Here is a 17,272-nt window from a genome sequence, read left to right on the forward strand (position 1 = left end):
TTTGGTTTGCTCCCTTGTTTTCACGGGTCTCTGGCTACCTTTTGTGAGAATTTGTGTGAGATACCCCAGTATTCATACTGATTGGATGGTGGGTGTTTTTCTCAATAGACAGTGCCAAAGTCTTAAGGTGAACATAGCTTTTGATGTGTTTCAAGAGGTGTTGGAAGAACAGCCAGGCAGCCAGTGTAGCTGAAACAGAACAAGCCAGAAGGAGAATAAGTGGGAGGTGAGATCACAGAGATAACGGACTTCAGATTACCTTGAACCCTCCACGCCATTGTAAGTACTTGCCTTTCACACTAAAGGAAATGAGCCTTTGGAGTTCACTTAAAATGAAACTAAATTAGAAACTAAATTAGAGGGGTGCCTGAGTGGCTCAGTTGGTTAAGCGTCTGCCTTCAGCTCAGGTCATGATTCCAGGGTCCTGGGATTGAGTTGTGTGTATCAGGGTCCCTCCTCAGTGGGGAGTCTGTTTCTCCCTCTCCCTCTCCTTTTGCCCCTCCCCCTGCTCATGCTATCTCTCTGTCAAATAAAAAATAAAATCTTTGAAAAGACAAAAAATGAAATCAATATCAGAAATAACTAGAAAACTTGAAAATTCAAAGCATGTTACTAAGCTAAATGGCCAAGAAGCATATAAAAAGATACTCAATATCATTTGTAATGAGTTACACAAAATAAATATGCCATTTCATCTTTATCAGAGCAGCAAAAATTTAAAAATCTGACAAAGTGTTGATGATAATGGGAGGCGATCAAACCTCTTATCTACTGCAGCTGGCAGTATAAACTGATACAAATACTTTGGTAAATAATTCAGTTTTACCTAGTATAGTCAAAGACATACACAGCCTATGACCCAGCTATTCCACTCCCAGGAAAAGACATCCTAGAAATGTCTGCACATGTGTACCAAGAGACCTACAGACAAATATTCATACCAGCATTGTTTGTAATGGCAAAATGGGAACCAATCCCAAAACCCATCAACATTTAAACAGGTAAATAGTGGTATTTTCATATAGCAGACGACTTAGGCAGTAAAAATGAATAAAATACAACTATCCACATCTTCATGGGTAAATCTCAGTAAATAATAGTGAGTGAAGTAGGTTGCAAAAGAATACCTACAATAGCTTTCCACTTACCGAATGTTCAAATACATGCAAATTTAACAATTTATTGTTTAGAGATACACACGTATAGTAAACTACAAGGAAATTTTTTTTAAAATGAAAAAATACAGAATCTAGGTTAGTGACAATCTCTTAGAGAGGAGGAAAGAGAGGTGCCTGGGTGGCTCAGTGGGTTAAGCGTCTGCCCTCAGCTCAGGTAATGATCTCAGGGTCCTGGGATTAAGTCCGGAATAAGCTCCTTGCTCAGCAGGGAGTCTCTTTCTCCCTCCCTCTCTTCCACCTCCCCCCTTTCATGCTCTCTTTCCCTCTGTCAACTAAATAAACAAAATCTTAAAAAAAAAAAAGAGGAGGAAAGAAGAGAACAGGTGCTTACTGCTTTTTCTCCAGAATCTATACAAATTTTGTAAATGTTCTTTTGTATCAACTTAATATGTTAGGAAAAGAAAAATATTGGCAAACATATATATATGGTACACACAGAGTTTTTTATATATATATATAAATACTCTGGGTCAAAAATATCATATATCAACAGAGGTCCTCATCTTAATGATTTCTCTTCAGCAACCACTGACACAACATTTCTACATTTAAAAATTTATTTTAAGGTAATTGTACAAGCACACAAATAGCTAAGATGGTCATTATAACTTATTTTACCATACTGAAAATTAGAAACAAAATATCCATCAATAAAATTCTGATTAAGTAAATCATGGCATACAGAGTATTATGCAACAGTTACAAATGATGATACACAACTGTATTTATATGGAAAGCTGTCCATACAGAATCTAAGCAAAACAGTTACAAATAGCATGTATAGTGTCACCCCATTTATGCCTGTGTTTGTGCAACTGTGTCTATTGAAAAACATGTACCAACATGTTAACATTGCTTATCTTTAGATGGTTGAATTAGGTTATTTTCATTTTCTTCTTGGTTAACTTTTTGTTATAACAAAATCATGTAAAATAATCATTATATTATTATTATAATATAGTTATCTACACTATGAAAAACAATTTTTTTTCTTCTCTAACCCTATCTGATTTTTCAAATCAGTCCCTTTATTATTTTAAACACTATGTCTTTCAAAGTAAACAATCAAAAAGGTATTTTTATAGAAGACTTTTCCCTTTCAGAGTAGAAAAGTAAAAAATACATCAAAATTTGAAAGTTCAAATAAAAAGCACATAAAATAACATAGTCAATGAGAATTACATTAAGATACATGCTACAAAGAGAGTATATAAATAAAATCTTGGAAATATTAATGAAACTGATGTAGCATGAATAAGGGTAGGGAAAAATACTTCAAACAATATTATTTGGTAAAAAATCCAATTCTAATTGGAAGATGGTATGTAATACCTTGACATTAGGAATTACACTGTTATGAAGAATGAATAATCAGGAAAGTTCTTGTGCTGGAAAAAAAATGAAGTAAAAATAATAAAATTGGATGCTGACAATAAAGATTCATGATTGAAATTCATTATCTAACATTTTATTTTCAGTGAAAAGCAATTGAGAGTCGCTATAAGATTCTGAGTAATAAAATTAATAAATCAAATAGTTTTAAAAGTATGATATTCCTCAAGAGATTCTGGGAAATGTAAAGCTGAGACAGTATGCGCCTCAGTCGTCCAATCTGCAATGTCTAGAATATGGGGGCAAAAACCATCAAGAAAAAATAAAAATAAGAAATATCCTTTCGACAGGAAAAAAAAAGATAAGTCAATTCTCCTTCTTAAGTTCATAGCCATCCTTGAACTATATTTTTTCAAGACACATACAAAAAAGTTCTTTACTTCTCTATATCACAGATTCTCTTGTTTTATGTATACATACAGTTCAATAAAGGAACAGTTGTCCTGATGACACTTTCTGCCAGGAGTGGGGAAGCTGAAAGCATCCAATTCTCCATTCATTTGACAGTCTGAGTTTACATAGGAAACAAACACAAATCTCCCCAGTGCTCAAGTCAGGGCTCTATAAATATCAAACCACTTACCCCTGGTTGTGCAGTGAGTGCTCTTTTGAGGAGTTACATCAGACTGTTATCCTAATGCTAACAGTTTTTGAACATTGCATTTATATTCACAGAGAATGGAGATAAAATAAATTCAGGTTCATTTTATAACATTCATTTTATAAAAATAGCTGTACCTGCTTTTGCTTCATGTAAGTTGTGTTTCTCATTGTCATCTTGATGTCCAGTTCTCCATTGATTTAAAGCTTCCTGAAAGGACTGGGCAGAAGCTTCTTCATCAAATGACCCTTCACAGAGGAGCCTATCTTTTGGATTCGAACATTCTGCTTTTTTTGTGGTTGGAACTTCTACCTAAATCAATTAAAAGTGCATCTAAGTGTGCTTTCCTAAATTTTTCATATCTTAAAATGCAGGTAGCATTAATTATTAGGCATTTTGGATCATACACTACTTTTTAACTGAAAAACGGAATGCTTTTAAGTTGCACTTATGTATATGTTTTCCTGATTTCTTTTTCTTTCTTTCTTTTCTTTCTTTCTTTCTTTTCTTTCTTTCTTTCTTTCTTTCTTTCTTTCTTTCTTTCTTTCTTTCTTTCTTTCTTTCTTTCTTTCTTTCTTTTTCTCTCTTTCTCTCTTTCTTTCTTTCTTTCTTAATATCTTTTTATTACATTATGTTAGTCACCACACAGTACATCCCTGGTTTCTGATGTAAAGTTTGATGATTCATTAGCTGCATATAACACCCAGTACACCATGCAATATGTGCCCTCCTTACTACCTATCACCGGTCTATCCCATTCCCCCACCGCCCTCCCCTCTGAAGCCCGCAGTTTGTTTCTCAGAGTCCATAGTCTCTTATGCTTCATTCCCCCTTCTGATTACCCCCCCCCCTTTCTTTACCACTTTCTCCTCCTACCGATCTTTCTAGTTCTTATGTTCCATATGAGAGAAACCATATGATACTTGTCTTTCTCTGCTTGACTTATTTCAATTAGCATTATATCCTCCAGTGCCGTCCATGTTGCAGCAAATGTTGAGAAATCATTCTTTTTAATGGCTGAATAATATTCCATTATATATATGGACCACAACTTCTTAATCCAGTCATCTGTTGAAGGGCATCTCAGTTCCTTCCACGAGTTAGCTATTGTGGACAATGTTGCTATGAACACTGGAGTGCATATGGCCCTTCTCTTCACTATATCTGTATCTTTGGGGTAAATACCCAGTATTGCAATGGCTGGGTCATAGGGTAGCTCAATTTTTAACTTTCTAAGGGACCTCCACACTGTTTTCCAGAGTGGCTGTCCCAACTTGCATTCCCACCAACAATGTAGGAGGGATCCCCTTTCTCCACATCCTCTCCGACAATTGTTGTTTCTTGCCTTGTCTATTTTTGCCATTCTAACTGGTGTAAGGTGGCATCTTACTATGGTTTTCATTTGAATTTCCCTGATGGATAATGATTTTGAACATTTTTTCATGTGTCTGTTAGCCATTTGTATTTCTTCATTGGAAAAGTATCTCTTCATATCTTCTGCCCATTTTATGATTTGTTTATCTGTTTCTCGTGTATTGAGTTTGAGAAGTTCTTTATAGATCTTGGATACCAGTCTTTTATCTGTAGTATCATTTGCAAATATATTCTGATTCCTGATTTCTTTAAAACCATATCAACAATTAGAAATGGTGCAAGAGACAAATAAAAGATTAGTTGCCCAAAGAGCCTAAGGTCCATTTCTGGGTTCTCTATTCTGTTCCATTGGTCCATGTGTCTATTTTTGTGCCAGTACCATGCTGTCTTTGTGATCACAGCTTTGTAATACAGCTTGAAATCCAGCATTGTGATGCCCCCAGCTTTGTTTTTCCTTTTCAACAGTTCCTTGGTGATTCAGGGCCTTTTCTGGTTCCATACAAATTTAAGGACTATTTGTGCCAATTCTTTGAATAATGTCCTCGGTATTTTGATCGGGATAGCATTGAAAGTGTAGATTACTCTGAGTAGCATGGACATTTTAACTATGTTAATGCTTCCGATCCATGAGCATGGAATATTTTTCCATCTTTTTGTGTCTTCTTCAATGTCTTTCAAGAGTGATTTATAGTTTCTAGAATATAGATCCTTTACATCTCTGGTTAAGTTAATTCCAAGGTAACGTATGGTTTTTGGTGCTATTGTAATGGGATGGATTCCCTGATTTCTCTTTCTTCAGTCTCATTATTCATGTACAGAAGATAAAATGAACTTGTGGGACTTCATCAAGATAAAAATCTTCTGCACAGCCAAGGAAACAGTCAAAAAAACTAAGAGGCATCCCACAGAATGGGAGAATATATTTGCAAATGATGCTACAGATAAAAGACTGGTATCCAAGATCTACAAAGAACTTCTCAAACTCAATACGCGAGAAACAAATAAACAAATCAAAAAATGGGCAGAAGATATGAACAGACACTTTTCCAATGAAGACATACAAATGGCTAACAGACACATGAAAAAAGGTTCAAAATCATTAGCCATCAGGGAAATTCAAATCAAAACCACACTGAGATACCACCTTACGCCAGTTAGAATGGCAAAAATAGACAAGGCAAGAAACAACAATTGTTGGAGAGGATGTGGAGAAAGGGGATCCCTCCTACATTGTTGGTGGGAATGCAGGTTGGTGCAGCCACTCTGGAAAACAGTGTGGAGGTCCCTTAAAAAGTTAAAAATTGAGCTACCCTATGACCCAGCCATTGCAATACTGGGTATTTACCCCAAAGATACAGACATAGTGAAGAGAAGGGCGATATGCACCCCAATGTTCATAGCAGCATTGTCCACAATAGCCAAATCATGGAAGGAACCGAGACGCCCTTCAACAGATGACTGGATTCAGAAGTTGTGGTCCATATATACAATGGAATATTCCTCAGCTATCAGAAGGAATGAGTTCTCAACATTTGCTGCAACATGGATGGCACTGGAGGATATAATGCTAAGTGAAATAAGTCAAGCAGAGAAAGACAATTATCATATGATTTCTCTCCTCTATGGAACATAAGAACTAGGAAGATCGGTAGGGGAAGAAAGGGATAAAGAAAGGGGGGGTAATCAGAAGGGGGAATGAAGCATGAGAGACTATGGACTCTGAGAAACAAACTGCGGGCTTCAGAGGGGAGGGGGGTGAGAGAATGGGATGGGCTGGTGATGGGTAGTGAGGAGCACACGTGTTGCATGGTGCACTTGGTGTTATACGCAACCAGGAAGCATCGAGCTTTACATCGCAAACCAGGGATGTACTGTATGGCGACTAACATAATATAATAGAAAAACAGTAAAATAAAAAAAATGTTTATAAATAGTAAAAAAAGTTAAAAAAATAAAAATAAAAATATAGTATGAAAAAGATTTTATGGAGAAATTCTCAAAACTTTTTTTTATTCAAGAGTATTACTAATTTCCAATTGTATTGATATGTTCAGAGTATATAGCCTTAATGTTCTCTTTTTTTCCTAATTTGTTGAGATTTTTGTAAACTTACACAAATTTTATGCATGTCCCATATATGCTTAGAAATACCAATTCTCTCCTTGTTGGATATATGCATGTACATGTCTGTTGTATCAAACTCATGGGTTCTACCAATTCTCTTCCTTTGTATTCATGTTTCTAATTGATCTATCACTGGGTTTCTGAGTGAAAGTTGTGTCAAAGTTTCCCATTAATGTTGTGGATTTCCAGTCTCTTCTTGTTTTCTTATCCATATTTATTTCATTTACTTCAGAGTTATGTTTTTATGACTAATCTAATAATTGGTATAATTAATCAACTAATTGGTACAATAGTTCAATAATTTGTATATCCTCCTGGTGGGTTATACCAATATGAAATATTCCTCTTGTCCCTTTTGATTTTTGTCTTTTGCTTTCTTTTGCTTGGTGTTACTATTGTTACACCTGACTTCAGTTTTGTTAGCATTTTCTTCATGTGCCTTTCTCAAATTTGTTTTCAGTTTCATGTGTCATTTTGATTAAAATGTGTTCCTTTTAAACTGGAAACAAATAAAAAAATAATAAAATAAACAACATATTGCTTTTTGCTGTCTACAAGAGACTCATTTTGAACCCAAAGATACATTCAGACTGAAAGTAAAGGGAAGGAATACCATCTTTCACGCAAATGGACCTCAAAAGAAAGCTGGGGTAGCAATTCTCCTAGCAGATAGATTGGATTTTAAACTAAAGACTATAGTTAGAGACGCAGAAGGGCACTATATTATTCTTAAAGGATGTATCCAACAAGTGGATATGACAATTATAAATATATATGCCCCCAACAGGGGAGCAGCAAGATACACAAGCCAACTCTTAACCACAATAAAGAGACATATAGATAAAAATACATTAATAGTAGGGAACCTCAACACCCCACTATCAGAAATAGACAGAACACCTTGCAAATACTAAGCAAAGAATCAAAGGCTTTGAATGCCATACTCGACGAGTTGGACCTCATAGATATGTATAGAACACTACACCCCAGAACCAAAGAATACTCATTCTATTCTAATGCCCATGGAACATTCTCAAGAATAGACTATGTTCTGGGACACAAAACAGGTCTCAACCAATACCAAAAGATTGAAATTATCCCCTGCATATTCTCAGACCACAACGCTCTGAAATTGGAACTCAACCACAAGGAAAAATTTGGAAGAAACTCAAACACTTGGAGACTAAGAACCATTATTAAAAAAAATTAAAAAAATAAAAATAAAGGAATGAGGATTATTACATAGATCAAAATTTGAGGAAGCTTGTTTTTTTGCTAAAGAATCAATATAACAAGTCTATTACAAAATAATCATGAGCTGATGAAAGCTTATCTAGCACATCATGGGTTCCATAGTTAATCTGAATAACGACCAGAATTTGGTGTAAATTCAATTTTAAATAACTATAAAATTGCCTGTCACCTAAAAAAACAAAAAACCAAAAAAACCTAACAACTTGGCAGAGCCTCTCTGAAATCCTGACTAAAATAAAATTGTTATATTACATTGTGTTATTTTTTTTTCATGTTTCTCCCAAATACTCATTCATTTCCTAACATGGTAGCAATGTCCAGAAAGCAACATGATCAAATAATCATTTATTTAAAAAAAACAGTCTTCAGTAGAATCAAACCAGTCTCCTTAAAAGGATTTTTATAGTCAAGATGTTTTTAAGTCATAAAACAAACAAACAAATAAATAAATATTAAACAACAATGTGATAAAATAATCTACAAAACTCTATAGCTCTAGTTAAGTCTGTAAATGACAGTGTCCATGATCATGTATGACAGAAAATATCTACTCTGTTTTCCTTAGCTTACCCCAGAGTTGCTCCCCTGTAGAAGAAACCTGGGTTTATTCTGACTTTTACTAATCTCTTTTGTAGAGTGATTCTCCCCTTTGGGTTCATCTGGATTGACTTCCTTGATAAATCGATGGGCAACATCCAATACATTGGATAATATTTGAGATTTTGCCTGTTAAAAAAGAAGCAAAATAGGACTAAAAAGACTAATTATGTCAGTCTAAGTAACTTAGATACATTAAATCCTATTTTTATTATGCTGTGATTACTAAAATCCAATACATTTCATTTAATATTTCAAAATACAAATTGACATTTACATCAACCAATATAATAGTGGCAGTTGCCATCTATTGAGCAGCTAGTTTGGTCTCATACTATCCCAAGTATCTTAAAAACATATCATTTAATCTTCAACTTTAAAGCATTACTATTTTTCTCTCTGTTTTAAGGATAAAGAAATGAAAGCTCTGATGTTTAAGTAACTTAGGCCTGGTCACATGGTGAGAGGGTGGCAGAGCTGGGAAATAACCCCAGGTGTGTATAATTCTAATGACTCATAGCCTTTCTACCATGTCAACTCCAAATAGACAGATGTGTTATTTTTGTGCAACAGAAAGAAGTAAATATAACTAATACAGTAGGAGCCTGAATAAGCAGTAATGAGTATGGCTTGGTGATAAAACATCTTTAGAAAGTATTAACTATTCAAAAATGAACATCAGGAAGTGCCTCTACCTGTAGGTTCCTAGTAAAGTCCAAGCTGTTCCTCATTTAGTATCTTTGCTTATGAGTTTCACTTACCAGGGAGGCCTTCCCTCCTCTACCATCTTCTTTGCCTGGCAGACTCCTACTTCTCCTTCTAGAGTCATCCCAAATTCCTCCCACAGGTCTAGGAACCTTTCTTTGCCCTCCTCGCTCTGGCTGTGTGAGGTGCCCATCCTCTGTACCTCTTCATATCCAAAGTAGATCTTTAGTAGCCCTACAATATTGATTGTACATCACCTTTTGGTGTCTATCTATTCCATCATACCATATAAGTTCACAGAAGGAAAAAATTTTGTCTTAAATCTTTCTACAGCTACCACAGTGCCTGGCATATAACATATGGTAAAAATAAGGTGGTGGTGGAGGGAGAGGAAGATCTCCCACCAGCAACTACTCTGATCTGCCCTAGGACTCTGTAGGATTCTGGGCTCCATGTGAGCTTGAACCAAACCACCTACAGGGTGAGACTCTGAAAACCTGGTATTAGAAAGACAAGCAATAGGTCGTACTCCTTTAGCAAATGTCCTCAAGACAGAGAAAAACTTCAGCAGGGGTTAGAAATAATTATTTTGTACTTTCCCATGGAAATATTCCTATTTTTAAATTTTCATCTAGTTACCTATTTAAATAACTAAGATTACATTGAAACTTCCCAGTTACGACCTTTTATAGATCTGTTAAGAGTCACTGCAATCTCTATCGCTTCTCGGCCTTTTGGCTAAGATCAAGTGAAGAGTCACTGCAATCTCATTCTGGAATAAACCACTGAAGATCAAATTAATTAGTGTTATTTCATGCTGAATTAATGAATTACCTATGAAAAATGACTAATGTCATCTATGCACATTTAAATATACATATATGTAGGCACAGATATCAGTGATATAGCTGCTCTAAATTTTCCTAGTGATCATCAAAAAGCCTATATAGACCTATATAATACTTATTTTTCAAAGAAATTCAAGCCAATGGTAATGCTTTACCAAAAAAATATTTTTTAAACAGAGTAATCCAATATAAACCTGATTTTAAATTCCCTAGACTAGAGATCTATTGATTTCAAAAGTTGTTAGGAGGTCTAGTTTTCATTTTACACATTCATAAAAGTAGTAAAAACAACAGTATTAATTTTACATAAAATTATGAAGGTAGAATTATTTTTCAAATACATGTTTATTTACATAACACAAAACAAAGGTTATTCCTGTGCTAAAATGGATCCTGCTATCAATGTTCCAATTGATGGTTATAACATTTTTAGGTAGCATATTAAGAGACTCTGAAATGGCACACACACAAAAATGATTTCATTTCTACATTTACTGCTAAAATGTAAGATAAACATCATGGATAATTAATAAAGTGAAATGCTATAAATGAATATCTTAAAATTCTATTAATTTGGTATAAACAAAATGCCAATAAATGGGAATTTTCTTTCCTAGAATATCTTACATTTAAATATTACATTTCTTAAAAAAATTTTTTTTTTTTGACAGAGAGACAGACAGCCAGCGAGAGAGGGAACACAAGCAGGGGGAGTGGGAGAGGAAGAAGCAGGCTCACAGCAGAGGAGCCTGATGTGGGGCTCGATCCCATAATGCCAGGATCATGCCCTGAGCCGGAGGCAGACGCCCAACCACTGTGCCACCCAGGCGCCGCTAAAAAATTTGTTTTTAATTAAAAAAATTACTTTTCTCAGTCGTAAGAGTGTATATACATTTTTCTTATTCTTGGACAGATATTATGATCCCCATTACATAGACAAGGAAACTCAAGCTCATAAAGCTTAGATGAAAGCCAAATGGTACAAAATATTGCAACTTGAGTTAGAACCAAGATCTTTCGGGGAGTGGAGTTAAGATGCCAGAGGAGTAGGGGACCCCTTTTTCAGCTGGTCCCCTGAGTCGAGCTGAATAGGTACGAGACTATCCTGAACATCCACGGAATCAGCCTTAGATGCAGGAAGATATATCTGGATCTCTACAAATGAACATCTCCAGCAATGAGTATAGAGGTACGAAGCAGGGAGCCATGAAACCGCGCACAGATATCGGAAGATAAATGGAAGGGGGAGGGAGCCACCGCATTCAGGCGCCGGGAAGAAGTAGGCACCTGCACAGGGGAGCAGGCGGACTCGCGGACCAGCACCCGCGAGAGAGCAGACTGAGACCGAGAGCCGGGGAATGCATGCCACCAGACTGACAGAGCTCCGGTGCGCTCACTGGAACCAGACTGACTGGGAGCTCCAGAGTGCACGGGGGTGGCTGGCAGCTGGCAGTGTTAGAAACACAAATGACAGAGACGCGCCAGCCCTGGAAGTGAGGGCTGCGACGCCGGGTGTGGGGCGCACATCCCAGGACGCTGCAGGGTTGAGCAGCACCAACAGAAACAGAGTTAAAGTGGCCAGAACATCAGTGGAGAGTGGTCTGCGATCCCTCTGCTCTGAGACAGGCTGGGATTCGGCCACTGCTGCTCTGACTCTCAGAAGAGGCACAGCAAACTGCCAGGGAAAGCCGCCAGAGAACAAAAGCCTGGAAATACCAGCTCACAGTGTGCCCATCCCCATCCCCCCTCGCAGGACATGGAGACTCTACCCAAACAGGGTTGCCTGAGTATCAGAGCGGCAGGACCCTCCCCCAGAAGGCAGGTTGAAAAAGAAAGAAGCCCACATCCCTAAGGTCCCTATAAAACAAGTGCGCACTGCATGGGTCCTGGTCAATAATTTGGGCTCTGGACAATCCCGCAACCTCCCCTCATCAGAATGACAAGAAGGAGAAATCCCCCCCCAGCAAAGAAAAGACGATGAGTCTGTGGCCTCTGCCACAGAACTAATGGATATGGATATAATCAAATTATCAGAAATGGAGTTCAGAGTAACAATGGTCAAGATGATGTGTAGACTTGACAAAAGTATTAACGGAAATGTTAATGAGAATATAGAATCTCTAAGGGTGGAAATGAGAGCGAAACTGGCAGAAATTAAAAATTCTATGAATCAAACACAGTCAAAACTAGAGGCTCTGACGGCCAGGGTGAATGAGGCAGAAGAACATATTGGCGAACTGGAGGATGGGTTAGTACAAGAGAAAGCTAAAATAGAAACTTGGCTCAAAAAAATCCAATCTCAAGAATGTAGGTTACGGGAGATTACGAACTCAATGAAACATTCCAATGTCAGAATCATCGGCATCCCGAGGGGGTGGAGAAAAACAGAGGTCTAGAAGAGATATTGGAACCAATTGTAGCTGAAAACTTCCCTAATATAGCAAAGGCAACAAGCATTCGTGTCCAAGAGGCAGAGAGGGCCCCTCCCAAGCTCAACCACGAGAAACCTACGCCACGTCACGTCATAGTTCATTTCGCAAATATTAGATCCAAGGATACAGTATTGAAAGCGGCCAGGACAAAGAAATTTCTCACGGACCAAGGCAAAGGTATCATAATTATGTCAGACCTGTCTACACAGACCTGGAATGAGAGAAAGGGATGGGGGGGGGCATTTTTAAAGCTCTTTCAGAGAAAAACATGCAGCCAAGGATCCTTTATCCAGCAAGGCTGTCATTCAGAATTGATGGAGAAATAAAGACCTTCCAGAATCGCCAGTCATTGACCAATTTTGTAACCACGAACCAGACTTACAGGAGGTATTAAGGGGGTTCCATAAAGGTAAAAAGGCCCCAAGAGTGATACAGAACAGAAATTTACAATCTATAGAAACAAAGACGTTACAGGCAACATGGCATCATTAAAATAATCTCTCTCAATAATCAGTCTCAATGTAAATGGCCTAAATGCTCCCATAAAGCACCACGGGGTTGCAGATTGGATAAAAAGACATGACCCATCCATGTGCTGTCTACAAGAGGCTAATTTTGAACCTAAAGATACATTCAGACTGAAAGTAAAGGCATGGATTACCATCTTTCATGCCAATGGACCTCAAAAGAAAGCTGGGGTAGCAATTCTCATATCAGACAGATTGGATTTGAAACTAAAGACTATAGTTAGAGATACAGAAGGGAACTATATTATTTTTAAAGGATGTATCCAACAAGTGGATATGACAATTATAAGTATATATGCCCCAACAGGAGAGCAGCAAGATACACAAGCCAACTCTTAACCACAATAAAGAGACATATAGATGAAAATACATTAATAGTAGGGGACCTCAACACTCCACTATCAGAAATAGACAGAGCACCGGAGCAGAAAATCGACAAAGAAACAAAAGCTTTGAATGCCATACTCGACGAGTTGGACCTCATAGATATGTATAGAACACTACACCCCAGAACCAAAGAATACTCATTCTATTCTAATGCCCATGGAACATTCTCAAGAATAGACTATGTTCTGGGACACAAAAAAGGTCTCAACCGATACCAAAAGACTGAAATTATTCCTGCATATTCTCAGACCACAACGCTTTGAAATTGGAACTCAACCACAAGGAAAAATTTGGAAGATACTCAAACACGTGGAGACTAAGAACCATCCTGCTCAGGAATGACTCAATAAACCAGAAAATCAAAAATCAATCTAAACAATTTATGGAGACACCAAGGAGAATGACAACACAACGGTCCAAAACCTATAGGATACTGCAAAGGCAGTCCTAAGAGGGAAATACATAGCCATCCAAGCCTCACTCAAAGAATAGAAAAATCTAAAATGCAGTTTTTATATTCTCACCTCAAGAAGCTGGGACAGCAACAGAGGAACAGGCCTAATCCACACACGAGAAAGCAGTTGACCAAGATTAGAGCGGAAATCAATGAATTAGAAACCAGGAGTACAGTAGAGCAGATCAACAGAACTAGAAGCTGGTTCTTTGAAAGAGTAAATAAAATTGACAGACCACTGGCAAGACTTATCCAAAAGAATAGAGAAAGGACCCAAATTAATGAAATTATGAATGAAAAGGTAGAGGTCACAACCAACACCAATGAAATTGGAAGGATTATTAGAAACTTTTATCAACAGCTTTATGCCAATAAATTAAGCAATCTGGAAGAGATGGAGGACTTCCTGGAAACTTATAAACTACCAAGACTGAAACAAGAAGAAATTGATTTTTTACACAGCCCAATTAATTATGAAGAGATTGAAACAGTGATTAAAAAAAACCTTCCAAAAAACAAAACTCCAGGCCCGGACAGTTTTCCTGGGGTATTCTACCAAACATTCAAAGAAGAAATAATACTTATTCTACTAAAGCTATTTCAAAAAATAGAAACAGAAGGAAAGCTACCAAACTCATTCTATGAGGCCAATATTACCTTGATCCCCAAACCAGGCAAAGACCCCAGCAAAAAGGAGATTTACAGACCGATTTCCCTAATGAATATCGACGCCAAAATCCTCAACAAGATCCTTGCTAATAGAATCCAACAGTACATTAAAAGGATTATCCATCATGACCAAGTGGGATTCATCACTGGGATGCAAGCGTGGTTCAACATTTGCAAATCGATCAGCGTGATACATCATATCAACAAGAAAAGACTCAGGAACCATATGATCCTCTCAATTGATGCAGAAAAAGCATTTGACAAAATACAGCATCCTTTTCTGATTAAAACCCTTCAGAGTGTAGGAATAGAGGGTACTTTTCTCAATCTCATAAAAGCCATCTATGAAAGCCTACAGCTAATATTATACTCAATGGGGAAAAGCTGGAAGCCTTTCCCTTAAGATCAGGAACACGACAAGGATGCCCACTCTCACCACTATTATTCAACATAGTACTAGAAGTCCTTGCAACAGCAATCAGACAACAAAAAGGGATAAAAGGTATCCACATCGGCAAAGAAGAAGTCAAACTGTCTCTCTTCGCAGATGACATGATACTCTATATGGAATATCCAAAAGAAGCCACTCCCAAACTATTAGAAGTTATACAGCAATTCAGTTATGTGGCGGGATACAAAATCAATGCTCAGAAATCAGTTGCATTTCTATATACGAATAATGAGACTGAAGAAAGAGAAATTAGGGACTCCATCCCATTTACAATAGCACCAAAAACCATACGTTACCTTGGAATTAACTTAACCAGAGTCGTAAAGGACCTATATTCTAGAAACTACAAATCACTCACGAAAAACTTTGAGGAAGACACAAAAAGATGGAAAAATATCCCATGCTCATGGATTGGAAGAATTTACATAGTTAAAATGTCCATGCTACCCGGAGCAATCTACACTTTCAATGCTATCCCGATCAAAATACCGAGGACATATTTCAAAGAACTGGAACAAAGAGTCCTTAAATTTGTATGGAACCAGAAAAGGCCCTGAATCGCTAAGGAATTGTTGAAAAAGAAAGACAAAGCTGGGGGCATCACAATGCCGGATTTCAAGCTGTACTACAAAGCTGTGATCACAAAGACAGCATGGTACTGGCACAAAAATAGACACATAGACCAACGGAACAGAATAGAGAACCCAGAAATGGACCCTCGGCTCTTTGGGCAACTAATTTTTGATAAAGCAGGAAAAAACATCCGGTGGAAAAAAGACAATCTCTTCAATAAATTGTGCTGGGAAAATTGGACAGCTAAATGCAAAAGAATGAAACTTGACCACTCTCTCACACCGTACACAAAGATAAACTCTAAATGGTTGAAAGACCTCGATGGGGACAGGAATCCATCAAAATCCTAGAGGAGAACATAGGCAACAACCTCTACAGCATCAGCCAAAGCAACCTTTTTCATGACACATCTCCAAAGGCAAGAGAAACAAAAGATAAAATGAACATGTGGGACTTCATCAAAATAAAAAGCTTCTTCACAGCCATGGATACAATCAATTAAACTAGGAGGCAGCCCACGGAATGGGAGAATACATTTGCAAATGATGCTACAGATAAAAGACTGGTATCCAAGATCTACAAAGAACTTCTCAAACTCAATATGCAAGAAACAAATAAACAAATCATAAAGTGGGCAGAAGATAAGAACAGACACTTCTCCAATGAAGACATACAAATGGCTAACAAACACATGAAAAAAGGTTCAAAATCATTAGCCATCAGGGAAATTCAAATCAAAACCACACTAAGATACCACCTTACACCAGCTAGAGTGGCAAAAGTAGAGAAGGCAGGAAACAGCAATTGCTGGAGAGGATTTGGAGAAAGGGGATCCCTCCTACATTGTTGGTGGGAATGCAGGTTGGTGCAGCCACTCTGGAAAACAGTGTGGAGGTCCCTTAAAAAGTTAAAAATTGAGCTACCCTATGACCCAGCCATTGCAATACTGGGTATTTACCCCAAAGATACAGGCATAGTGAAGGGAAGGGCCATATGCACCCCAATGTTCATAGCAGCATTGTCCACAATAGCTAAATCGTGGAAGGAACCGAGATGCCCTGCAACAGATGACTAGATTAAGAAGTTGTGGTCCATATATACAATGGAATATTACTCAGCTATCAGAAAGAATGAGTTCTCAACATTTGCTGCAACATGGACGGCACTGGAGGAGATAATGCTAAGTGAAATAAGTCAAGCAGAGAAAGACAATTATCATATGGTTTCTCTCATCTATGGAACATAAGAACTAGGAAGATCGGTAGGGGAAGAAAGGGATAAAGAAAGGGGGGGTAATCAGAAGGGGGAATGAAGCATGAGAGACTATGGACTCTGAGAAACAAACTGAGGGCTTCAGAGGGGAGGGGTGTGGGGGAATGCGATAGACTGGTGATGGGTAGTAAGGAGGGCATGTACTGCATGGTGCACTGGCTGTTATATGCAACTAATGAATCATCGAACTTTGCATCAGAAACCAGGGATGTACTGTATGGTTACTAACATAATAAAAAAACATTAAAACAAATACTTAAACTATGTGTTCATTTGAAACCACAATAGATAAAAATACTGTCTAATTTTTAAATGTCAAGTTCACAGATAAAATGCGTGATCTAAAAACTCTAATCAAGCTAATGTCTCGAACTATATTAAAAACACAGTTTAAATAGCAAACTAGAACCCAGATTAGCACTTAGCAAAATATT

At 37.4% G+C, this 17,272-nt stretch overlaps 1 protein-coding gene across 1 annotated transcript in view; it reads right to left on the reverse strand.

The window, feature by feature from the left end:
* Nucleotides 1-17,272, reverse strand: part of ZBBX (zinc finger B-box domain containing) — a 91,403-nt gene that overhangs the window by 53,031 nt on the left and 21,100 nt on the right. The window contains exons 7-8 of the mRNA XM_087861371.1: nt 8,494-8,649; nt 3,309-3,483 (exon numbers count right to left, since the gene is read on the reverse strand). Coding sequence (XP_087717497.1) covers nt 3,309-3,483; nt 8,494-8,649 — 331 coding nt within the window. The remainder of the gene's footprint in view (nt 1-3,308; nt 3,484-8,493; nt 8,650-17,272) is intronic.

The sequence above is a fragment of the Ursus americanus genome, chromosome 4 (assembly GCF_024610735.1).
Source record: "Ursus americanus isolate L20-20 chromosome 4, mUrsAme1.1.p, whole genome shotgun sequence".
Classification (NCBI taxonomy): domain Eukaryota; kingdom Metazoa; phylum Chordata; class Mammalia; order Carnivora; family Ursidae; genus Ursus; species Ursus americanus.